Raw genomic sequence first — 22,919 nt, forward strand, 5'->3', positions numbered from 1 at the left:
TGAATAGTCTAATAAACATCAATTCCCTCAAGCAACACATGAAAACCCAAGAATGTCAATTGGGCCTGAAGCTATTTTTAAAGAGAGGGCAGTCAGTCCACACATTCACTCTGACAAATATAATGGCCTATATAACCAGCAGTGGCCCAGCATGCCTTGTCCCTCTCCGTCCGTCTCTTTCATTCTAGGAGGCACAGATAATAATGACTGTCACAAATTTGGCCACAAAGGAGAGAGCAATAACAGTATGGCCCAAGGCAGGACATAGTATACAGCCTGACCTATCTCAGTCTGTCTTCCAGTCGAAGTGTATCACATACTGTAGGCAGCTTAGCACTTACTGTTTCACATTTAACTGCACCATCAGTGTGGCTGGATTTCATTCCCCCACTTTTATAGGTCTAAAATGAAAAATGCAAAACAAACCGATATATTTTGCTGCATGTTGTATATTTCAATCACTCTATCATTATAAATTTCATTATTTTCCTGTGCAGAAAGGAGCACTGACATTGTTACAGTGGTGCACAAGGGTGTAGTGGACACAGGGTAGGGGGAGAGGGGGGGCATAATAATCATTGTTTGAGTCATTTTGTAAGCCCAAACTCCCTGATTCCAGCGTCTCAAATGTTAATATTTGCTCTCTTATATTTTTGGGTTTTGGACTGCTGATTGGACAAAACAATAATTTTGAATACGTCAAATTAGGATTAGTAAAATTACAATGGGAGAGAGAAAGAAATTAGCAGATTGATCGATGTGGAAAATAATTGTTACTTTGATTTTTGTGATTTTACTGATATTATAATTCAGTTTTATAGAAGCAACTGTAAATCATGTGAGTGTATGTAACACAAAGGCTTAAAATGCTAAGATCTAGCCAATCTATTTAATTTAAATTTAAAAAAAGATCTCTCTCTCTCTCTCTCTCTCTCTCTCTCTCTCTCTCCCTACTAGCACCTTCAAAGTAACTATTGTCAGACAAGGTAGGGGAAAAAAAAGATTGTGTCAAACATGACACAAATACACACAAACAATGATATCTCTTTCTCTGTAAATAGCGTGAGCAACCACTCTGACAGCATATCGTTTCCCGGCTGCAGTGACGCACCTCATATGGTTTCGTGTTGTAATTAAAGGTGTGGCCATACAGGTGAACGAAATGTTTGCTATAGCACACTGCGTCGTTGTAGTCTCTGTGAAATGAGAAATAAAACGAATGAAAACACGAACGTTAGTTATATCCGCAATATCAGCTGCTGCTTGAGCCATTCAAAAGGTTATAGCCTACTTTACATGTGAACTGTGTTGTTTTATTACTGTAATATCGCTACCTATAGCCTAGTTCTAATTTTCTTAGTCCACTCTTATGTATGCAGTGAACTTTTTATTTTATGCTGAGCTGTATTTATCTAGCCTATCTTACAAGCATGTACATGTATACAAGTAAAACCATTTTAGACATTTTTGATAACGTTTTAAATAGCCTATAATGTATCCACTTTAATATCATAAGCATGGTCTTTTGTGGTCTTTAAAAAACATTAGACCTACAATAAGCGATGTTGCCTAAGGCCATTTTTAAGAAGTACACTTCAATTTGCTGTTTATTTTATTGACTACGGTTCCCAACAATAAAACAAGCTGTAACTGCCTCTCAGTGTGTGGAGCTGTGGCAGGGTGGGGTCGGGGGGAGGAAGGCGGAGTCTGGGCTGAGGTGACGCTTCTTTTACTCATTTTTGTTCAGAGGACTGTCGGTCAGCAGCAGCAGCAGCAGCATCGGAGAGAGTGGAGCGAAGTGAGGAGAAATATAGACAATTGTCCTATCCTAAAAAACAACAATAGGCCTACTGACCTGGAATAATCTAAAACGCTTCCGTGTGTTTCGAAAGGTAAGCTTTAATGAATGTATATTCACTTTCTCCAACTGCTCTAGTGTCTATCACCGACGTGTAGGCTAGCCTATAACGTCGTTTTCCCAGTATGTTTGCGTCTAGTAGCCTAGTTTTTGTACTGCTTTCTATAAGCGTGTATGTTCATGTGGGATATTGTTTGGGTGAATTGTTAATTTTTTGCTTACCTGGGTGCAAATCCAGCCTTGTATTTGGAGTTCATTTCCGCATGCCTCAAACTCAAACTGGCCGTTAGGCTACTGCCTGTTGTTACGGTGTAGCGCGAGCTCTACAGGCCCCAAAAGTTTGCTTTCTTACGTTAAACATTTGTTTACTCTTCAAAGTGTCAAATATCTCTTTCTCACTAGTCATAACTATGTTTTTGGCCCCAGTATCGATCATTCAACTTGACGTCACTTGTCAATAGCGTCCCACAGTGTCATTAGTGGTGTCCCAAGTATGCGCGTACGCTTGTGTGTGTGTGTGTGTGTGTGTGTGTGTGTGTGCGCGCGTGCAGGTCAAGAGGCGAAAGAGGCTATTACCATTGACATATTGTTATTGTAGACAATATGTTAAGTAAAAGGTTATAATTTACAAAATCTTGTACCAGAGTGATAATCTCACACAAAATGGTATGGACACTTAACACGTTGGCAAGACAACAACAAAGCATTTATCTTCCAGCCAACTCATGAATATAAACCTAAATAGATCTGAGGTGATTCATTAATTTGTCAAGACAGACAGACAATTCTTTATAATCGATTAATCATTTGTCTTTTTTTTTTTTAAAGTAAAAATGCCCCAAAAAGTACTGATTCCAATGAAGTTTTCAGTTTTTCTTAGTCCTCTATGATTAAAAGTTGAATATATTTGGGGTTTGGACTGTTGGTTGGACACAACAAGCATTTTTAAGACCCACACAGTTTTCTGACATCTTATAGTCCAATGATTAATCAAGAAGTTACTTAATCAGCAGTTTAATTGATAATGAAAGTAGTTCTTAAACTGTAAATAATACAATGAGCTGATGCTGTGCATGGGCACGTAAGTTCCAGGTCACACACATCTGTAATGTATGACAGTGAATATTGAATCATGTCCCTAAAATGTGTTATGCTGTTATTATAGTGCCCATCCACTCCCACACAGCTGTTCATGCCAGCAGTGATGTCTCCAGGTGTTTGCCAAATCTTCCATGATGTCATTACCTTAGCTTACAGATGCTCTGTACTTGATAGGACAGCAGTTTTTCAGTCCTACTTAGTGTCTGCAGTAGCACATATTTCTTTTATTACATTTCTTGAGTAAATCCACTAAAATCTGCAGCACCCATTTTAAATTACTTTTATCCGCTTTTTTCTTTTGGGATTAAGTCATTTGTGGTGTCCTTTGCGCCGCCAACTTTAATAACTGTTATTTAAATTTGACATGGGTCACATTGGAATCAGAAGATAAACAGTTTTGTCTCTCTCTTGGAATATTAGATGCTAAATCACATTGCCTATTGTTGTCTTGTTTGAATTATCAGCAAGTGACACCATCACAGAAGCGCAAAGAACAGCACTAAACAAGTTTGTGTGGCATCCAACTTGTTTCTAGACCAATGCGTCCATCTGATGCTGTTGAATGTGTGTCAGTTTGAATAGGACAGCGTACCAATACGTTCTGCCAGTCAGTCCTCCACCAAGCTTGCCCTGGGTCTGTGTCATCAAGTGGTGCAGCTTGGAAAGCTGTTACTGTCTGCCCCCAGGGAAGAGGGTGGATGGCTGGTGGGACCGCGATGGGTGGGGGGGAGAGAGAGACTTACTGTAGATTTCGCCGCAGCTACAGCTGTGGTAGCACGGTGATAATCTCCCCCTCCTGCTTAATTCCCTGATACTGTCCTACATTAGCAGAGCAAGAGGCCAGGAGATCCTTCAGTGTATATAAATAGGTCTACACTTTGCAGATGGGGATTACTGTATGACATATATCCTAACCTCTTTGTTTAGCATGAAGGATTTCCTTTTCTGTGGATTCACTGTCTTATTACCTCGACCCTGTCTCTGTTCAGTGGTGCCTGACTGAGTACTTTCCAGGGGCTCAGTTACAGCCACTCAGCGCACACGTTGTGTGACCTGCTGTGTGTTTGCATAGCACCCTGCCTTTGTGTTTAACTGTTCCCATGGAGAAGGGGACGCAGAGAGATAACGTTTCCCATCAGCTACGATAAGGGTCTTTATGGCTGAAGTCAAAGGGGAGTTGGTATGACGGCATCAAAATCTCCCCAGGGTTAACTTCCACAGGCTTTAGAGGAACTCATCAGACAATGCTGTCGTCAAACCCTGCAGCCTCCCAGACACCCAGTGCTCCAATAGTAGTAGTATTATTTCTGACCAAAGAACGTAGCCTATAAAGGTGCAACTTAACACTAGATTTCCAGAGAAATCAAGCCAAATAATTTTGATTCTCTATACAGTAATTAATTAATTAATTAATTAATTAATTGGCAGGATCATCCGAAAACATCCATTCATGTAAAAGATTTCTGCTGTTACTGCTAAAAACAAATAATCACAAGCTTCTAGCGGAGCACAGTGGTATAATGCTGAGCAAGTAAAGCTGGCATTGCCCAGCTGAACAGTCACTGAAATGAATTATTTACTTTCGACAGTTCTCTTGGTTGGATAAAACGAGAACAAGAAAATGTCCCTTACTTAAAATGTCAAAGGCCTAATGGCTGTTTCTTCCCATCACCATCATCATGTCTACAAGGTTTCAAGTCAAGTCTTATCATAGCTCTGTCCATAACACCCATGCGTCAGTCTAACAGCATGCTGGATATAGCTGAACCCTGCTGTGTTTTCTTCATGAATAAATTTGCCTTTTGATCATTTTTTTTCCTTGCTGACAGTGTATCAAATCAGGGAGGGAACTAGATTCCAGCACTGACTCAAAAGACAAAGTTTTCACAGTTGGATGATTTGGCTGAGTTGTACTTCTCAGCATAGTGACTCTGAGTCCTGTGGTGTCTGTTTTTCTCCTCCTCCCTGTCCCTTAATTACACTTCTGTGAGAGATTTAAGGAAAGTGAGGACAGCAAGGGTGTGGTTGAAACAGAAAGCTAATCACCAGGGAAGCTCGACTTGTTAGATGTGCAGCATGAGGAACATCATACATGGAAGTTATTTGTGCATAAAAATCTCAACTCAGTTTTTTATTGTGTTCTTTGTTTCACTGCTTTTAGAATGATTGCATGCTCTCTTGGGTTGAGAAAGTTGTGCAACCCTGAGGCCTGTGCATATTTTACAAAACACTGGATGAACTGAAAAATGCATGGGTGTTTCAGACAATCGATGCTGTTACTCTTCCTTTTTCATTTCTTCTTTGTTCCTTTAAAAAATGACATTTTGGAGGTTTTTATCAAGACAACAGCGGTTTATAAAAAACGCATGACTGTTGTCAGAATAAGTCGCTCACTTTTTTATAATGCTAGCTTTCACTCTTCAAATTTTTGGATTTTGTTTCTTTTCTTAAGACTTTTGCCCCGCTCTCCAAAGCACCCCCCTCCCGCTCCCTTGTGCCTCTAATCTCCCTGAAAAATTAATCATCTGTCACATCGCCTCAGTGCTCAGCCATACACCGATGCGTAGCAGCGGCAGTTCAAGAGAAAAAAACTCCCCAGTCAGGCCTTTAAACAGGGCTTTGGTGGCAGTGTTGGCCACCAAACTTGGCCAGTGAACACACGGAGCCATCTTGATGTGCTTAAGCCTTTTTGGTTGCATCCAGTGGGGACACTTGAGACCCGGTTTCCTTTTCACTGTGACAGCAGTCAATGGGACAATGTGGCTACTCTTTTCCTCTCTACCCCAAACAAAAAAGTAACACAGAGGCTCTCTGTGCTGTATCAGAGACTTTTAGTTCATCCTCTTCCTTCCTACCGTCAACCAAACAACACAGATACAGACAGGCACATCCTGCTTACTGTAGGTCCGAAGACAAAATCATCGCCTTTTTTAAAGCACTTTCGTCAAGTAACGGCTTCAAATGTTCTGGATTTATTTATTTTTTTCAAGTAAAATGAAATCCAGCCATTTGATTTCCATATCTTTATGATGTCTTTATTGTTCTCCTGATATGGGAGACAATCTCTGGACATACTTCTGTCCCTCCCACAATGTCTGATATGTGATGGACAGTTTGGTTTGCTTTGATGTGGGCCTTGCAAAATAAGGGTTTATTGTCACACAAGGGTACACCCCTTTTTACTCATTCCCTCCTTCTTCATCAGCTTTGTGTAATCTGATCCTACTCTGCACTTAAGGCACCTCCTCCAAGACAGCTCACATTTCCTTTGATTCACTGCGAGGTCCCACTGAGAGTAAACAACTACACCGCCAGTTTACAGCCACCAAACTGCATCTACTACCTTAATTTAACTCATTAAAGTAGATCTAGTGAGTCAATTGACAGATCTGCGGCCGTTATCCCTTCTGATTTTTATTCATTGGCATGTTGACTGTGGTTGACTGTGTTGGGAATGTTTCCAGATCAGGCAGGGAAGGGGAGCGTGCTGTGCTGTATCCTCCACTTTCAGACCGATCCAGTTTGTGTGTTGCTCAAGTGCACACCAGCAGTATCTCATTGTCTGTTCTTTCTCTGTGGGCTCTTGGCATGCTGGCGTTGCTATGGTCTGGATTTTATCAACTGCCTGTTAGTCAATTGACAAATGCTCCCGCTCAAAATGTGGACTCAGAGCTGCATTCGTGCTGAACTTGGCGCATGACGTGACACAGCTTACAGTAGTTCGTCACCATAGGTTTGCATCTAGGAACAGCTGTGAAAGTACAGCTTCTCCTAATATACTTCCCCTCTCTGACCGGACAGCCCAGCGGTTGGTGAGTCAGATAATGTTGACACCACTTCCTGTCACCCACCACAATAAATCCATTAGCTGTGCACTGCTTCACATCCTCTCTTATTGATTTATATAACAAACAACTATCCAGTTAGCCCCTGCTGCCTCCATTACAGTGCCATAACAGCTATTGTTGGTCGAGTGGGGGATACGGGATGTGTGGTTTGGGGACGAGGAAGCCTGTCTGCTCTGGAGGCTCAGCTGGCTGCGCTGGTCATTTACTGTGTCAGGAGGATTGGGCTGTGTGAATGCAGGGTGTTGGGTTAAAGTCATCTCGGAAACACTTTATAGTAAGAGGAGTGTGGGTTGCATGTCAGGGGACATATATGTGAAAGGGTGTGTGCATGCAATGGCAGCCTATATGTCAACTGGTTTATCAGTGCAGATGGTGCAGGACGCTTTACAGATGTCTGGTAACATAATCTGCGTTATTTGCATGTCAGCCTAAACATGACATTAGCAAGCCCGTTGGAAATAACAGACCACCAGATGAGGTTAAGTTTCTACAACAAAACCGTAATGTTCTGACAACCATTAGACTTTGCAATTGACATTAACAAAAGACAATTGTGTTTTTCTTTTTGAGAAGTGAGTTAAAGGAATAGATCGCCATTTTTTTCTTGCTGAGAGTCAGATGAGAAGATTGATACCACTCATATGTCCGTACAATAAATATGAAGCTACCGCCAAGTAAGGGTGTCACTATTTCGATGTTAAATCGAAATCGACCGAAATTAAGTCACTATCTCGAATTTCGAATTAAAAAATGGAATCGTCAATGCTGCCTAGCCCCCATGTCACATCCGGGCGGCTTGTCAAGTGAAAAAAAAAAAAAAAAAAACACGTGTTGAAGTGCTGCAAGTCAACCTCCTCGACAGAACTTGAACCCCCTCCTCTTTCACTGAAGTCGCCGGTGTGGAAGTATTTTGGATTTCCAGTGAGTTATGTTGACAAGTTTGCGTTGACAAAAAAGCCACAGTGTGCAAGCTCTGCTATGTGCGTGTACCATATTCTGTGTGTTCACCACTTAGCCTAGCAGCTAGCGGATATTCCTCTGTTTATAGCTTAATCCCGACAAAACCGCACGGTTGAATTTCAGCATGCATGCATGCACGCACATTTTGTAACCTAAACGGAGCAGCTTATATTGGTTCTATTAGAGAGAGCAACAAGTTAGCGGACTCTCTGCTCTCTGTCTGCTCAGCTGCTAAGACCGCTGTGCTGGCTCGATGGTGTTTTAAGCCCCCAACCGTCGTCTTCAAGGCACCTAAAACTGCAGACACACTGACCAGACGGCCGACCCTCGGCAGAAAAGGCAGCTGGACTGATCAGTCTCCCCGAGTTGGTCAAAAAAAGTGTGTGCCTCGGAACACACCAAAGCGACGAGACGTAATTTAAAAAAAGAAATGTAAAAATCGAGAATCGAATCAAACCGTGACCTTAGAATCGAAAATGTAATCAAATCGAGGATTTGGAGAATCGTGACACCCCTACCGCCAAGAGATAGTTAGCTTAGCGTATTGTAAAAACTATACATCGTAATTGTACAGGGGCTTATTGGTTTAGGACTATTTCCTGTCCATTTTTACTCTTTGGTTTTCATACAAGTACACTTTAGAGGTGCTGGTAGGTGTAGTCTTCTGTTATCACTGGACAGAGCCAGGCTACCGGTTTCCTCCTGTTTCTAGTATTTATGCTAAGCTAAGCTAACTGGCTGCTGGCTCTAGCTTCATATTTAACTGACAGACATGAGAGTGGTATCAATCTTGTCATCTTACTCATGGCAAGAAAACGAATACGCGTATTTCCCAATATGTCAAGTTTTTTTCTTTACACTTACACTAATTGTGTGAGCTCTTCTCAAGCAGGCATGTAAAAGCCCAAGAGAGCGCACAGCAAAAGCATGGTGACATGTTATTTACACCCCTGCCTGCCAAACAGGCATGAGGCTAAATAACAAATCACTATAAAACTCTGTAATGTATGTTAGGAGCCACGACCAGAGTACGTCTCCAGCCCCCTGGGCCTCTTCCCTGACCTGAATTCATTCCTGCTGTGATACAAAGAGGAGCTTAGGTCAGCAAAGTCAAAATCTGGAATGCTGGGAGAAAAAAAATCGGTTTGATCCTGTGTTTATAACAACATAACTTATGAATTATTGGCATGATTTACCGAGGATAATAAAGTGTCAGAATCTACAGTTTAGCCCTTCTAGCAATTAGGTGTATTCAGCCTCACCCAGTTCACTCATACATACACTCACACACTCTGCTGCCACACCCTTGATGAGAGCTGCTGGGGAGACACTCCCTGTCTGACATGGCTGGGGGGGGGCAGCATAGTCATCACTTGTCACAGCAGCCCTATCTCTTAGATTCAGCAAAGTATGAGTGACTCAGTGAGAAGTCTAAAAGAGTTTAAGGGGACACAGGACAGATTGCATAAACTATGTTACTGTGGAATGTCACACCAGTGGTTTCACCATCGGGCTCTAAACAGTATCCATCTCTGCTGTTATTTTGCAACTCGTTCATTGGCAGCTTGCACTGATACATATTCCTGTTTTTACTGTGCCGGGTTTGTTTTTAGGAAGAAGCCACCCTAAAGTCATCCACAGATTGTTGCTTAACAAGATAGTGGGAAGTGATTGGCGTGAGATGTGGTTTTCTTGAGTAAAGAGTGGCTTCATTTTCCTGCACATTTGTGTGGTTGGATAAATGGTGGAGCAAAGTACAGTAAGAGTGAAAGGATGCATCACTCATTAACTGGAAGAGCACAAAGTCCAATCAAAAGTACACAATACAACCAACAGCTTTTAGTCAGCACTGAACAGTGGCGAAGGTATCAGCAGATAAACCTCAATACTACAAATTTATGCTATCACCATAATATACAAAAAGTTTAATTTAAATGTATTTATTTGCCCAGCTTCAATTTGTACTTTGCTGTATATTATTTTTAGTCAAAATTTTGAATGATTTTCTTCGATTTTCTTGGCTTGGACGGTGACCCCAGGCATGGGCATTGTGGGCAAGGAAAAAATATTGAGAAAACCCAAGAGGGAACAGCACTTATCAGCAAATATGCGAGCATAGCTTCAGACATCAGATGGGTCAGCAGATAAAAACCCCCACAGTACAGTGCGTGAGCAGAGTTTCGGTTACCTAGGCGATACGCAGGGCGTGTCGCAGCATTGCAACAGTTGGCTGAACCCACTGCCTCGCCCAGGAAAACAAAGACTACACAAACACTGTCCCTGATTTACAGAGAACAGGAACGTTCTGTGTGGACATGGTACAAGCTGTATTTCTCCTCGAAACAAAAAGGAATGTGGGCTTTGTTTTATATCAGCTGTATCTGTGCCTTCAGCAATGGATCAATACAATGTTTTTAGATAAAATGTATTTTATTTTTTAAAGCCTTTGTAATACACTGAACTTAAATCTGGGGTGTGTCTGATTAATTGCCATATTGATGCATAGACAGCCAGTAGTCGCTTACCATCTTGACAGACAACAAGCCACACCTTTAGCTAGAAAGGTAGGTATACACAGTAATTGCAAGCATAGTTTTGGTCTTATGAGTCACTGCAGCATGTAGCTGCAAGCACAGACAGTCTTCTGGGGCCAGGTCCTGCAGGATCTCGTGCCAGACTGACTACAGCTGAAACTCGCTGAGCTGCTGCTCCATGTGAAGGCAGAGAGTGAGATAGAGGGACATGTTGGAGCCTTGCAAGAACATCAGGTTCAGTAGAATGTATTTTGAGCACATGCATATGAACGGTAATTAACAATGCAGGCCCAAAAAACATGTGGGGGACTTGTGAGTTACTAGCCCATTAAAGTGCCACAGTGAGAGAAAAAGAGGACAGACAAACTAATGAGAAACATGCAGTACGTACACACTATTGTCAGAGTTTTCCGTTATAGTTTGTGTGAAGAAGGGGGGGAAAAAAGCCCCCTGCAGAAGCTACAATGTTACACACACACACAAATACACACCAATAAATGTGCCTGGGGGAGAAAAAGTGGGCTGGGTCAGCCGAAGGACTGAAACGTAACACGACACATCCTTATGCAAAGCCAGAAGGCAAAAAGATGAGGGAGTGGTGCTTTACATCATGAAGGGCTCCAGTGTAAGGCAGAGAGACAAAGCAGTTCAGCTTTGTACAAATTCCTTTCCTCCAAACCCATTGATCAACTTTGATAACAGAATACTCACTTCAGTACATTGTTAAGTTGTGCTAGATAAAATATAAGCAAAGGTTAAGGTGATCATTTAGGGGTTTATAGTTCATTTTTTGCAAACAGCCATTTGACATCGTGGCTTTTAGCCCCGACTTGTTTTATTAGTAGTTAAGACGGAACATAAGTGTATGTGCTTATTGCATGGAATCATGTTGTAAACGTTACCCAGCTGTCATGGCAATAGTTTACTTTTTTTGGTATGTTTTAAGCCTTTGTTTTGTTGACTTTGCCATATGTATAGCCCCCCGGTATCTTCAGTGCATCTGCACTGCCTGCAGAAATCAGCAGCCACACTCTTACATGTACAGTACACAAACGCACAATGCACCCCTGCAATGTGCTCTGCAAAGAATTCTGTCAGTAACAGTCAAACATCTGAAAACACTAACCAGCACAGTGAATGCATTGTATCGGTCATATGTCGCATGCAATGGCAGCTATTATGAATGCAGATTTCTCTGTGATGAAGAGGGTTTCTGTCTGAGGTTATTTTGGGTGCTCATAGCAAGGAAGTCTGGAAAGATCTAGTCTACATTTAAAGGTTTCAAATTAGAATATGAGATAGAATATATTGTGTGCAAATGCGACCTGGCCTATATATATATATATATATATATATATATATATATATATATATATATAGTATATATATATATATATATATATATATATATATATATATATATATATATATATATATATATATATATATATATCTCTCACTGTAGCATGTAGCAACATATTATTATGAATATTTTTTTAATATTTGATACATAGTCCCATATTATTTTTTGACAGGAAGTATGCTTTTGCATTATCTTCATAAACTCTTTCAAAAAGTCTGGGATTGGCATGTACGACCCAGTTTTGACATTTTTACTCAGATGTGTCTACATTTAATGGTAAGGTGTATATAAACAGTTTAGCCCAGTGTAACAATGTTTATTTTACTAGGGGATACAGTGTGTGATGTCTGTGTGGACTTAATACCTGAGTAAATGTAGCAATTTAGAAGTAGGGGGTGTAGAACAAACTTGCACCAACAAGTAAAATGACAGTTACGCAGTCTGAAGCACGGTTACACTAAAACTGCCTAAGATGCCTCAGGATGTCAGATTAGTAGAAACCTATTCAATGAGAGCCAAAAGGCTCTCAGAAGTCTTATAGATCGTAGTATTCGAAATAAGACAAACAAGTAAAAGTCAAATTACAGGGGTTTTTTTTGTGGTTTTTTTTTAAGAAGTTTAGTGTGTGACGAAGAGTATGCTCACTGTCTACTCACACATACACTCTCCCCCAGTGGAGTCTAAACCTGACGAGCAGGTTCCTGATTGCCATGCGTCTCCCACGGCTGTATGGGCGGAGGCCTGGGGTGAAAGGTCATTTGGGCTGGCTGGCATTCCTGACTTACAGCTGTCTCTCTGCCCTCTTTGCTCTCCCTTTCCCATGAGCCTCTGCTGCTGCTCTGTGTTGTCATTTTCAGGTCAGGGTGCAGGTCTGGGAGGGGTGGTAGGGGGTCATCTTGTGAACTGTCATACTCCGGTTGCATACAAAAACTGAAAGACAGTCACTCCTTGGAATATTAATTAATTTATGGAGAGAGCTAGGTGTACAGTGAAGCTCATCATCATCATCATCATCATCACTGAAGCTTGTGGGAATACTTGACTTTGGCTTTCTTTGTGTTTTTAAGGTTTGCTCCATCGTTTTGATAACGGGAGGCAAGGATGGCAATGCAAAGTAAGTAAACGTTCACAATTCAGCTCTAGTTTTGAAATTTTTTTATGTATTTTACAGTCATATTTAATTTTGTCTTCCTACATTTCTGCAAACTTTTAAAAGATATTTTTAGTCAATTTAACTTTTAGCTTGCGCATTTGAAGGTTCGCTTTTGTTTTTATTACCCATTCCACAGTATGTGTAAAGGAGACCATTTCTTTGATCATGACCTTTCCTACTTCCAACTATTGTTTTCATGTATTTATATTGAGGTCACTTCCTTTAATACATTTGACAACTGAAGGTTACTTCGGTAAAAGGGGTTGCTTTGTGTGGCACAGAAGTAAAACCCTGGTCCACTGGAGTTTTTTTTTTTTTTTTTTTTTTTTTTTTTTTTTTTCCCCCCAACATTCCTCCATGTTCATCAAATAGTTAATACGTGACTTTGCTCCAACACCTCTGACGTCCCACAATTCCTTTCTTCGTGCTTGGCAGTGGGAGAGGCCGACAGTGGCATGGCGAAGGTGGCAGAGTGGCAGCACACAATGTACAGCGTAGACTCGGGCATCCAGTCTGGAGCCACCACAGTCAGAGATGAAGACGCCGACTACACCACCTCCAAGCTCTACACCACGACGACCACTGTAACATCAGTACATCCTGGTAAGGCAACAAGCAAGGGCCAAACCAGCCGATATCCATATATTGTAGACTTTTCTTTAATTACATGTGGGCTGTGATATCATCATCTCACTTCCTCGATAGACGTGGATGCCCCCCACACCAGAGCAGAGCGGCTGCGGGCTGCAATGTTCCCAGAGACGCTGGAGAGAAACACCACCATCATTTCAACTCAGCTAGACCCGTCCCAGATGACCAACGTCCAGCAGCTGGCCGAGCCCTCCCAAATGCTCAAGACGGCAATCATCCATCTGATTAACTACCAGGACGACGCCGAGCTGGCCACACGCGCCGTGCCTGAGCTCACCAAACTGCTCAACGATGAAGACCAGGTGATGATCGCAGTCTTTTGGTCAGATTTGTTATGGGATACATTGTCTTATGAGATAATTATATTGAGTGAAATACATTACTGCTGCACAAATAATGAACAGTAAACCTTCCCATTTTGGGAAATATGCATATCGAATTATTCCTTTCATTTTATTGATCCATTAAAAGTTTAAGTAATTTTATCAAGAAACATGCCACTTCCTGGTCCAGCTTCTCAAATTTGCTGCTTTCCTCTGTTTAATGTCATTTAAAAAAAATGTATTTGGTCAGACAAATTGGAAGGTAATTTGAAGCCTTAATGTCGATCTTGAACATCTTGAATACCACCCTCAATTATAGAAGAAGCACTGATACCAGGCAGAGTCATTTTCAAGTGCACATCAAAATGAACTCTTCTTTTCCCCTCTTCATTTCTCATCAGGTGGTGGTCAGCAAGGCAGCACAGATTGTCAACCAGCTCACACGCAAGGAGGCGTCGCGGCGTGCGATGATGCAGTCGCCTCAGATGGTGGCGGCGGTGGTGCGGGTGATGCAGAACACGAGCGACATGGAGACGGCGCGGGCCACAGCCAGCATCCTCCACAATCTGTCCCACCAGAGAGAGGGCCTGCTCTCCATTTTCAAGTGTGGAGGCATCCCTGCTTTGGTCCGCATGCTCAGGTACTTCCGTACAAAAAGAAAGAGAGAGGAAGTTATTTGTCTTCAGTCACTTATGACTTTGATCCTTGTGGTCTGTATATGTTGGGAAAATGTACTATTTCTTATAGTGTAGGTATGAAAGAGAAAATCCATCCTAAAACACTTTTATAAAAGACCTTTTGGCAATGTCAGTAGCATTTCCAGGCCCATCTTGCTATATTGTGGGGTTATTCATCTAGTCCTTTTTGAAATATGGTGAACACAGACAGTGCGAGTGAAGTCATGTTTAAGTATTTTACAGTGCAGCTACAATGCAGTTAGTTGAAGAAGAAAACAAGAGCTTTTGACTCACCAGTTTGTACTGACGTTTAGTAGGTATGTACAGAAAAAAGCCATGATATAAAAACATTTCTCCACCAGCATTATCCTCCAAAGACGGAAAGCCTTATTGTTGACCTTGTGTTGACTGGCATTATGGGCATTGTAGGAGATCGCAGACTCAAGTAGAAGTACATAAGGCAGGTGGAAGAAAGTAGGTCTAACGAAAAAGTAAACAAAAAATACTTCCAATTACTCTGTACATTTCAACTGATATGTTATCTAACAGTGAGGACATTTAATGTATGGCAACTGGGCATGCCATTTGTTGCTGATACACACTTAACCCACCTGTGTTTCTTTCCCACAGCTCTCCCATGGAGTCTGTGCTCTTCTACGCCATCACCACGCTCCACAACCTGCTGTTGCACCAGGAAGGAGCGAAGATGGCTGTTCGTCTGGCCGACGGCCTGCAGAAGATGGTTCCCCTGCTGAAGAAGAGCAACCCCAAGTTCCTGGCCATCACCACAGACTGTCTGCAGCTGCTGTCTTATGGCAACCAGGAGAGCAAGGTGTGTGTGTGATACCAGCCAAGTATTGTAATTTGAGACTGTTGAAGTTGTTGTGCTTGTGTGTACATGCTTTTAGTTGTGGGTGCGGCATGTGAACAGAGTTGTTCAGGTGCTGGCATAGCGAGGGTATGGGTGTGGTTATTTGTTGAGAGTAGTGAATTGAGTGAAGATTAGCTGGTGTTTATCTGTCTGGACAGGTCACAGCTTTGTAGTCTTGTTCATTGTAAACCGTAAGGTTTTCTTTTGCAAAAGGTCCTAAGTTTAAAAAAAAAAATAGTTATAAAAGTTAAAGTGCTCATTATGCTCAGTTTCAGGTTCATAATTGTATTTAGAGGTTATATCAGAATAGGTTTACATGGTTTAATTTTCAAAAAACACCATATTTTTGTTGTACTGCACATTGCTGCAGCTCCTCTTTTCACCCTGTTGTTGAGCTCTCTGTTTTAGCTACAGAGTGAGGCATCTCACTTCTGTTCCATCTTTGTTGGGAGCCGCATATGCTCAGTAGCTAGGTAAGGACTACTAGCCAGTCAGAAGCAGAGTATGAGGGCGTGCCACGCTTGCAGCTAGGCGAGCATTATAACGTGTGTTACAAAGTGACGCACGTTCGTCACGGAAGTAAAGCCTGGACTACAATAGAGCTGTTTGGAGCATATAACGTGCACAAAAGAGATGTATAACACAATAAAGGGAAAAAGCATAATATGAGCACTTTAATTAAAGTAAATAAAGTTATTTTCACCCCATCTGCACTTTGTATACTCACACAGTCCCTCTCTCTCACAGCTGATCATTCTTTCCAACGGGGGTCCTGAGGGCCTCGTTCACATCATGAGAAACTACAGCTATGAGAAGCTGCTGTGGACCACAAGCCGTGTGCTTAAAGTCCTCTCTGTGTGCCCCAGCAACAAACCCGCCATTGTAGAGGCTGGTATGTAATGTGTGTGTGTGTACAAGGTAGTCCTACAGGTGTGTGTCATTTTTTCGTTACCTTAAAACACAATGTTACTGTGTCTACTTGCCAACCTCAGCGCTACATGACAGCTACATTAACGACTGAGAGCGGAGTGATTTAACTTCTCTGTTCCCTGCAGGTGGGATGCAGGCTCTGGGTAAACACCTCACAGGCTCCACCCAGCGTCTGATGCAGAACTGTCTGTGGACGCTCAGGAATCTGTCTGATGCTGCCACCAAGCAGGTCTGTATCCACACTCACGTTAACCTTTTTTCTTCTACTCTTGAAAATCTGAGTTTGTTTTCCATAATTCGGCATCCGAGAAACTTTCTGAACTCTTTTTTTTTTTTCTCTTCCTGTTTCAGGAGGGCATGGAAAGCCTTCTGCAGGTGCTGGTGGGCCTGCTTAGTTCAGACGACCTCAACATGCTCACTTGCGCCACAGGCATCCTGTCAAACCTCACATGCAACAATGCCCACAATAAAACTCTGGTCACCCAGGGCAACGGTGTAGAGGCGCTGATCCACGCCATCTTGCGTGCCGGTGAGAAGGAGGACGTGACTGAACCTGCCGTTTGCGCTCTGCGCCACCTGACATCCCGCCACCAACAGGCTGAGGTAGCGCAGAATGCTGTGAGGAGATACTACGGCATCCCCGCCATCGTCAAGCTGCTCAACCAACCCTACTACTGGCCCGTCATCAAGGTAAAGAGAAGCGAGGGAGGATGGGGGGCGGGGAGGAATAGTGCGGGCTCAAAAAAGGGTCCATGAGATTTTAAGCTTTTGCAGTGATGTTCGTAAATCATTAAATGATTAACTTAATTTTTCATGCAGAGTGTCTCCCTATGCAAAAGAGTGATATGCGACTGCAGTCTTTGAAATTACATTTGAACGTCATTTTCATAAGCAGGTGGTTTGAGGGAACATAAGTTAAGGACTATGAAAGAAACACATTGAGGAGATAGTGGTTTGGTCCAAAGACAGACACTGGGGGAAATGGTGAGACAGATGGACAGAGGGGATGGCTGTTCCGGCAGAAGGCCAGAGTCTCCATCAGCCTGAAAGAGCATGAAATGACATGACAGCAGGAACCGTATGTTTTACAAGACAAGGCTTTAGGCGGGGGAAATTATCTATATCTCTTTTTATTTATTTTTTTAGTTTGCATTTCTAATGGAGAAGCTTGAAGTTGTCAGTCTTGTTTTACTTGCTGACCAATACAGTAATGGTGAACAGTATCATGACCGTATGTCTTCCTGTCTTTCCTGCCTGAAGGCTGTGGTTGGCCTGATCCGCAACCTGGCCCTGTGCCCAGAGAACCAGGCCCCTCTGAGGGACGCTGGAGCGATCCCCCGTCTGGTCAACCTGCTACTTAAAGCCCACCAGGACGCCCAGAAACATGGTTCATCCACCCAGCAGACATACCAGGTACGTATCTGGCTAGTTTAGGATGCTTATAGTCACTAATTACGTTGTGGGTTTATGGGATTGTGGAAATGTGTAGTTGTAATTATGAATGAATTTCTGTATCCCTGAGTAACATTTCTTCTTTCCATCCTGCTCCTCAGGATGGAGTGAGGATGGAGGAGATTGTTGAGGGCTCCACAGGAGCTCTGCACATCCTGGCAAGAGATCCCATCAACAGAGCGGAGATCGCCAACCTGCAGACCATTCCTCTGTTTGTTCAGGTAACGGAGGATATTGAAGCTCTTCCTTATAGGGCTGGGCAATATATCAATATTATATCGATATCGTGATATGAGACTAGATATCGTCTTAGATTTAGGATCTCCTAATATCGTAATATGGCATAAGTGTTGTCTTGTCCTGGTTTTAAAGGCTGCATTACAGTAAAGTGATGTCATTTTCTGAACTTACCAGACTGTTTTAGCTGTTCTTATTATTTTTCTTTACTCCACTTAGACATTATGTCCACATTGTTGATGATTATTTATCTAAAATCTAGAACGCACCAATTGTCCACCCTACAATATCTTCCCCAAAATATTTGGTCAAGAATGTCATGATATCCGATTTTCTCCATATCGCCCAGCCCTACTTCCTTGTCTTGATGATCAACTTCCTTAGGTTTTAGGTTTTTTTTTTTTTTTAACTCATTTCCTTCCTCCTCTCCAGCTCCTCTACTCTCCGGTGGACAACGTGAAGCGCGTGGCGGCGGGCATCCTGTGTGAGCTGGCCCTGGACAAACCGTCAGCTGAGCTCATCGACAGTGAGGGAGCGTCTGCTCCGCTGATGGACCTGCTGCACTCCAACAACGAGGGCATTGGTAGGACACCCAGATAATGCACTGCAATTAGCTTACCCTAATGTAGCATTTAGTCATAGGTGGAAAGGAACAAAGTCAATTTACCACACAATACTCTTTGTAATACAATTACAATTTAAAGCGCTGTACTTACTGCAAGTGCAGTTTCCAGGTACTTCACTCTAAATGACCATGTCCATTTTGTGAGGCTGTATACTTTTACTCCAGTGCATTTCACAATGACATATAGTTGGCTTTATTTCAATAATACAATCTGATTAAATAGGGTGCAGTGTCTGAACTACCTTTATGGGTAGTAGGCACAAAAAAATTGAACTTTTGGTACAATTTCAATGATTCAATTATCTTTACTTTTTGTGTTAGTTTCTTGCCAAAAGTTAGATGAGAAGTTGGTATGATACTGTTCTCACAGAGGAGAGTGGTATCGAGCTTCTCATCGAACTCTCGGCAAGAAAGTGAGTATGCGTTTTATCCAACACATCAAATTTGGTTATTTTACCTCGCCACACTATTTATTGGTCACATTGAGGGGAAAATGTTCAAAATGGATTTTTAGCAAATGTTATTTAGCAAATTCCTTGCTTAAATCACCAGGCTCAGCTACTTAAAAGTATGTCTTATCTTACATTTACATGTGGAAGTACCATGGCTGAATTAGACAAGGCTCACTAACACACATAAACATTCATTCTACATTATGCTGTTAAGGCTTTATAACTGATGCTGTGAATGCACCACATCCATAATGTCTCAGGGAGTTATATAAAAGAAAAATACTACAAGTCACTCATGCAGTAACTGGCGTGAGCACTAAAACTATTATGTTTTCACTGTTACTATATCTTTAAAACTTTAACCTCTGGTGCTTTTCAGACTAAAATGTAGACTTGGATTTGTGTTCCTTTCAATACACCAACACTATTATTATTATTATTATTATTATTATAAAAATGAGTGTCATCGCTGAATGTGTCCTGATTCTTTTCCCCCTCAGCCACTTACGCTGCAGCTGTGCTCTTCCGTATCTCCGAGGATAAGAACTCAGACTACAAGAAGCGAGTGTCTGTGGAGCTCACTCACTCTCTGTTCAAACACGACCCCACTTCCTGGGAGATGGTGAGTGTCTGGCGCCCTCCACTGCCAGGACAGGACAACATTAAAATAGACATTTTTTTAAACTCCCTTTTAACTCTCTGGGGTTACATCTTACATCTTGGCACCTTAATACAATGCTGATAGTAGTTATGAAGTACATTGGTTTTCAAGAAACTGGTTCTTCATTATATCATCTTTTAATAATACTTTTTAGGACTATTAAAAAGCTGTCTATATTAAAAAAAATAAAAAAAAGTGCTGACTTTATTTGACCTTTTGACCTCTTGTTACCCCTGCAGGCCCACAACAGTGCCCCCATGGATGGACCCTATACAGATGGTGAGTAACTATGACTGAAATGTGCACATGCAGCACATTCCTCCGCACTGGGTCACTCCACCACCGGGAGCGACCGCAGTGTTAACATGCTGCAGTCTGTTTACAGGTTTCCTCCCTGCTGCAGCCTAAAGATCCTATTTACCATCATCATGTTAGTCAACTTAGTTTGTCCAGTTAAGAAAATACTCTGTGGGATATTAACTCAAGCAGCACACGCCTAGCTTGATTTTTGTTTTGATTGATTTCACATTGTAACATTCTTATCTCATTCACTTTGCCTTGTCTTTATTCTCTTACTGTAATACACCACTACCTACTTCTCATTGCCAAGTCTCAAAGGTCTCCTTCCTGGTCTTTTCCTTATGTGTTTGCTTCTAACTCCTAATTCCCGTCCTTTCCTTTATAACTTTTCTCCTTGTATGGCCTTGGTATTTTCTGTGTCCGCCGCGAGACTTGGCTTCTTTCTTTCTTTCTTTCTTTGTGCCTAAATGGTTGGATGATTTCCACTAGCTAATACAATTTATTGTAGCTAAATAACATCTGTTGGTAAAGTGTGTAACAAGTAAAGGGGAAAAAAAACCAAATGTAATCTCTTGCAGAGCTGGACGCTGGTTTCCAAGGCTACGGAGGGTATCCAGCTGACATGCCCTTGGACGGCATGGACGGAAATATGATGCAAGACGATTACGCAGCCAGCTTGGCCTACGAGAGACAACCGTACCATGATTATTAAAGGTCGGTACATGCAAAACGTTACTTCAGCCAATCGGGATCGGTTGTCTAAAATATAAAACTTGTTTTTAAAACTTCAAAATTGTTCTTGATAAAATTAAATAATGAAGACTTAATAAGAGTCAATTGGGGGGGGAAGAACATCCGTTGGTATTATTTATTAAGAGTATAACACTCGGGTACACAACAGGTATGATACAGGAGTGCTAATAATAAAATATTCAACAGTGCACTATAAAAGTATTTGTAAGGTAAAATACAAGAATAGATTAAACATGAAACAGCGGTTTCTTGGTTAAAAACGATCGATCCAATGAGTGCCGTGGCCGGGGGAATAACAATTAGCCAATCAGTGGCCGGTACTAATGACGTTTTCAAGCTGTCTCAATATCCCCCGACATCATAGTTTGTTTTTACTTCACTCCACCAAACAAAAAAACCTGAAAAAAACAGTATATTGGCATCAGTGTCAACTTAAAATGACGTTAGATTCAGGCAGATACGTTGGTCTCTAGTGTTGGGTTAAGGAAAATTCAAGTTTAGGCAATGTCAGACTGAAGATGGAAACAAAGACAATTCTGTCTAAAATCAGGCAACATCTGGAATGCTTCTTCCACCAAAACTTAAGTGACTGTTGTCCTGATTGGTGTAGGGAAGTATGTGACATCACCTTTTTTTTTCCTCGCCCTCTTCAAACCAGTGAAAGGAGCTCAGGCAAAAACATAAATGCAGAAATCTCTCCTGTGAATTAAAAGTAAAAGACTTTTGGCAGAAAATGTTGCGTTTGTGCTGGAGCCCATCACTCATAGTAAGAAGCTTGACTAAGAAAGCAGATTGTCAGGTTGGCCTTTTACAGTCTGATGTTTGTTTTCTACAACATAATAACTTTTCAAACATGCTGTCTGTGGAAGAGCTGTGCTTGACAAGCAAGTTGATATTGTGAAATCAGCTCTGTGGGTTTTTCTCTTTCCTCTTCTTACAGACCCGGGGGAGAAATGGAATCGGAGGAGCTGACGTAGGATGTAATGGGACAGAAAAGAATATAGTCGTCAGTAGAGATTACTCCCTCTGCGCTCAGCCTGATGTAATATATGCAATTATCACTGAGTACGGGACTCATAATCTTAACAGGGCTCAACTTTGTTTTAGAGCATAATTTTGCTGATAATAATGATGACGATGCTTGTAGGTTTCTGTTAGAGAACCCTTTTAAGAGTGTGTGCGTGCGCATGTGAGTGTGTCTGTGTGTGTTTACGCTTTTGGGTGGGTATTCTATGCCAAAGAGATTTTTATTTTGTGATGATAATCGTGTAGCTTCCTCCTTTTCTTTTAATTTTTTTGTTTTGTTTTTTTTTTTTAAAGAAAAAGGGAAAAAAAAAAAGAGAATAATAGTTGAAAACACTGCCAGAGTTGGCTCAACATGCACGGTGCACCTGCTCACCGCTCTGTTTCTTACTTAACGCCTTTGTAACAGACACTGCTGTTTACGCTGAAGTTTTAACACTATATACTGTCAACTTTCTCCCGCTGTGACCCAACAGTTAAGAGTCGGTTAACACAGGCTCATTCTGTCTCGTCGCGCTAATTCAGTAGGAGTGAACAAACAAAGAGATGGAGAGAGAGCTCTTAGAGAGCAGTGTGGGGCTGCCAAGAACCATCTGAACAAGAAGGTGGTTTGTTTTTCGGGATAGTTTCTCATCTTTTCTAAGTTATTGACTGGGAAAGGTTCACACCATTATCCGGCATTACCAGAATATTAACAAAGATGTCTTTTGTTACGAACTGAATTTAAAGAAAAGATCGTATGTGATCGTAATTGATTTTGCAGAACAACAACGTGGGTACAGTACAGTTTTCAACAGATTGACTGACTGATTCATTAGTCAACACGTGTGATGATATGGTTGGGGACGGCCCTACAGCTGGAGCAAACTACTGACAGGGAAATTTGTCTTTCTACTTAAGAGTTTTTACTGAAATTTTGTTTAATAAAAATAAAGGATATATTAAACATATTATGGTGTCCATGTTTGAAATGATTTATCTGTTGTTTTTATTCAGTTCATTACAATAACTCCGGTGTTCTTACACCCATAATGAAAATACACATCAGTTTGGTTGTTGGTAGGCTATGACATTATCAATTCATCAGTTTCAATCCGTTAAGTCTTCATGGTGTATAATGGTGTGTTCTCCCAAACAGAAGTTAAGG

General features: G+C 41.6%; 1 protein-coding gene across 1 annotated transcript; it reads left to right on the forward strand.

Moving 5' to 3' along the window:
- The first annotated feature begins 1,759 nt into the window (after window positions 1-1,759).
- Window positions 1,760-22,722, forward strand: jupa (junction plakoglobin a). Its single transcript, XM_078276977.1, has 16 exons — window positions 1,760-1,892; window positions 12,732-12,778; window positions 13,253-13,420; window positions 13,523-13,770; window positions 14,193-14,431; window positions 15,099-15,300; window positions 16,087-16,231; window positions 16,395-16,498; window positions 16,621-16,959; window positions 17,530-17,682; window positions 17,823-17,942; window positions 18,391-18,541; window positions 19,536-19,657; window positions 19,936-19,975; window positions 20,575-20,710; window positions 21,690-22,722. The coding sequence occupies exons 2-15, from the start codon at window positions 12,766-12,768 to the stop codon at window positions 20,706-20,708; spliced, it is 2,178 nt and encodes a 725-aa protein (XP_078133103.1). The 5' UTR covers window positions 1,760-1,892; window positions 12,732-12,765; the 3' UTR covers window positions 20,709-20,710; window positions 21,690-22,722.
- Window positions 22,723-22,919: the final 197 nt, after the last annotated feature.

This window comes from Sander vitreus, chromosome 2 (assembly GCF_031162955.1).
Source record: "Sander vitreus isolate 19-12246 chromosome 2, sanVit1, whole genome shotgun sequence".
Classification (NCBI taxonomy): domain Eukaryota; kingdom Metazoa; phylum Chordata; class Actinopteri; order Perciformes; family Percidae; genus Sander; species Sander vitreus.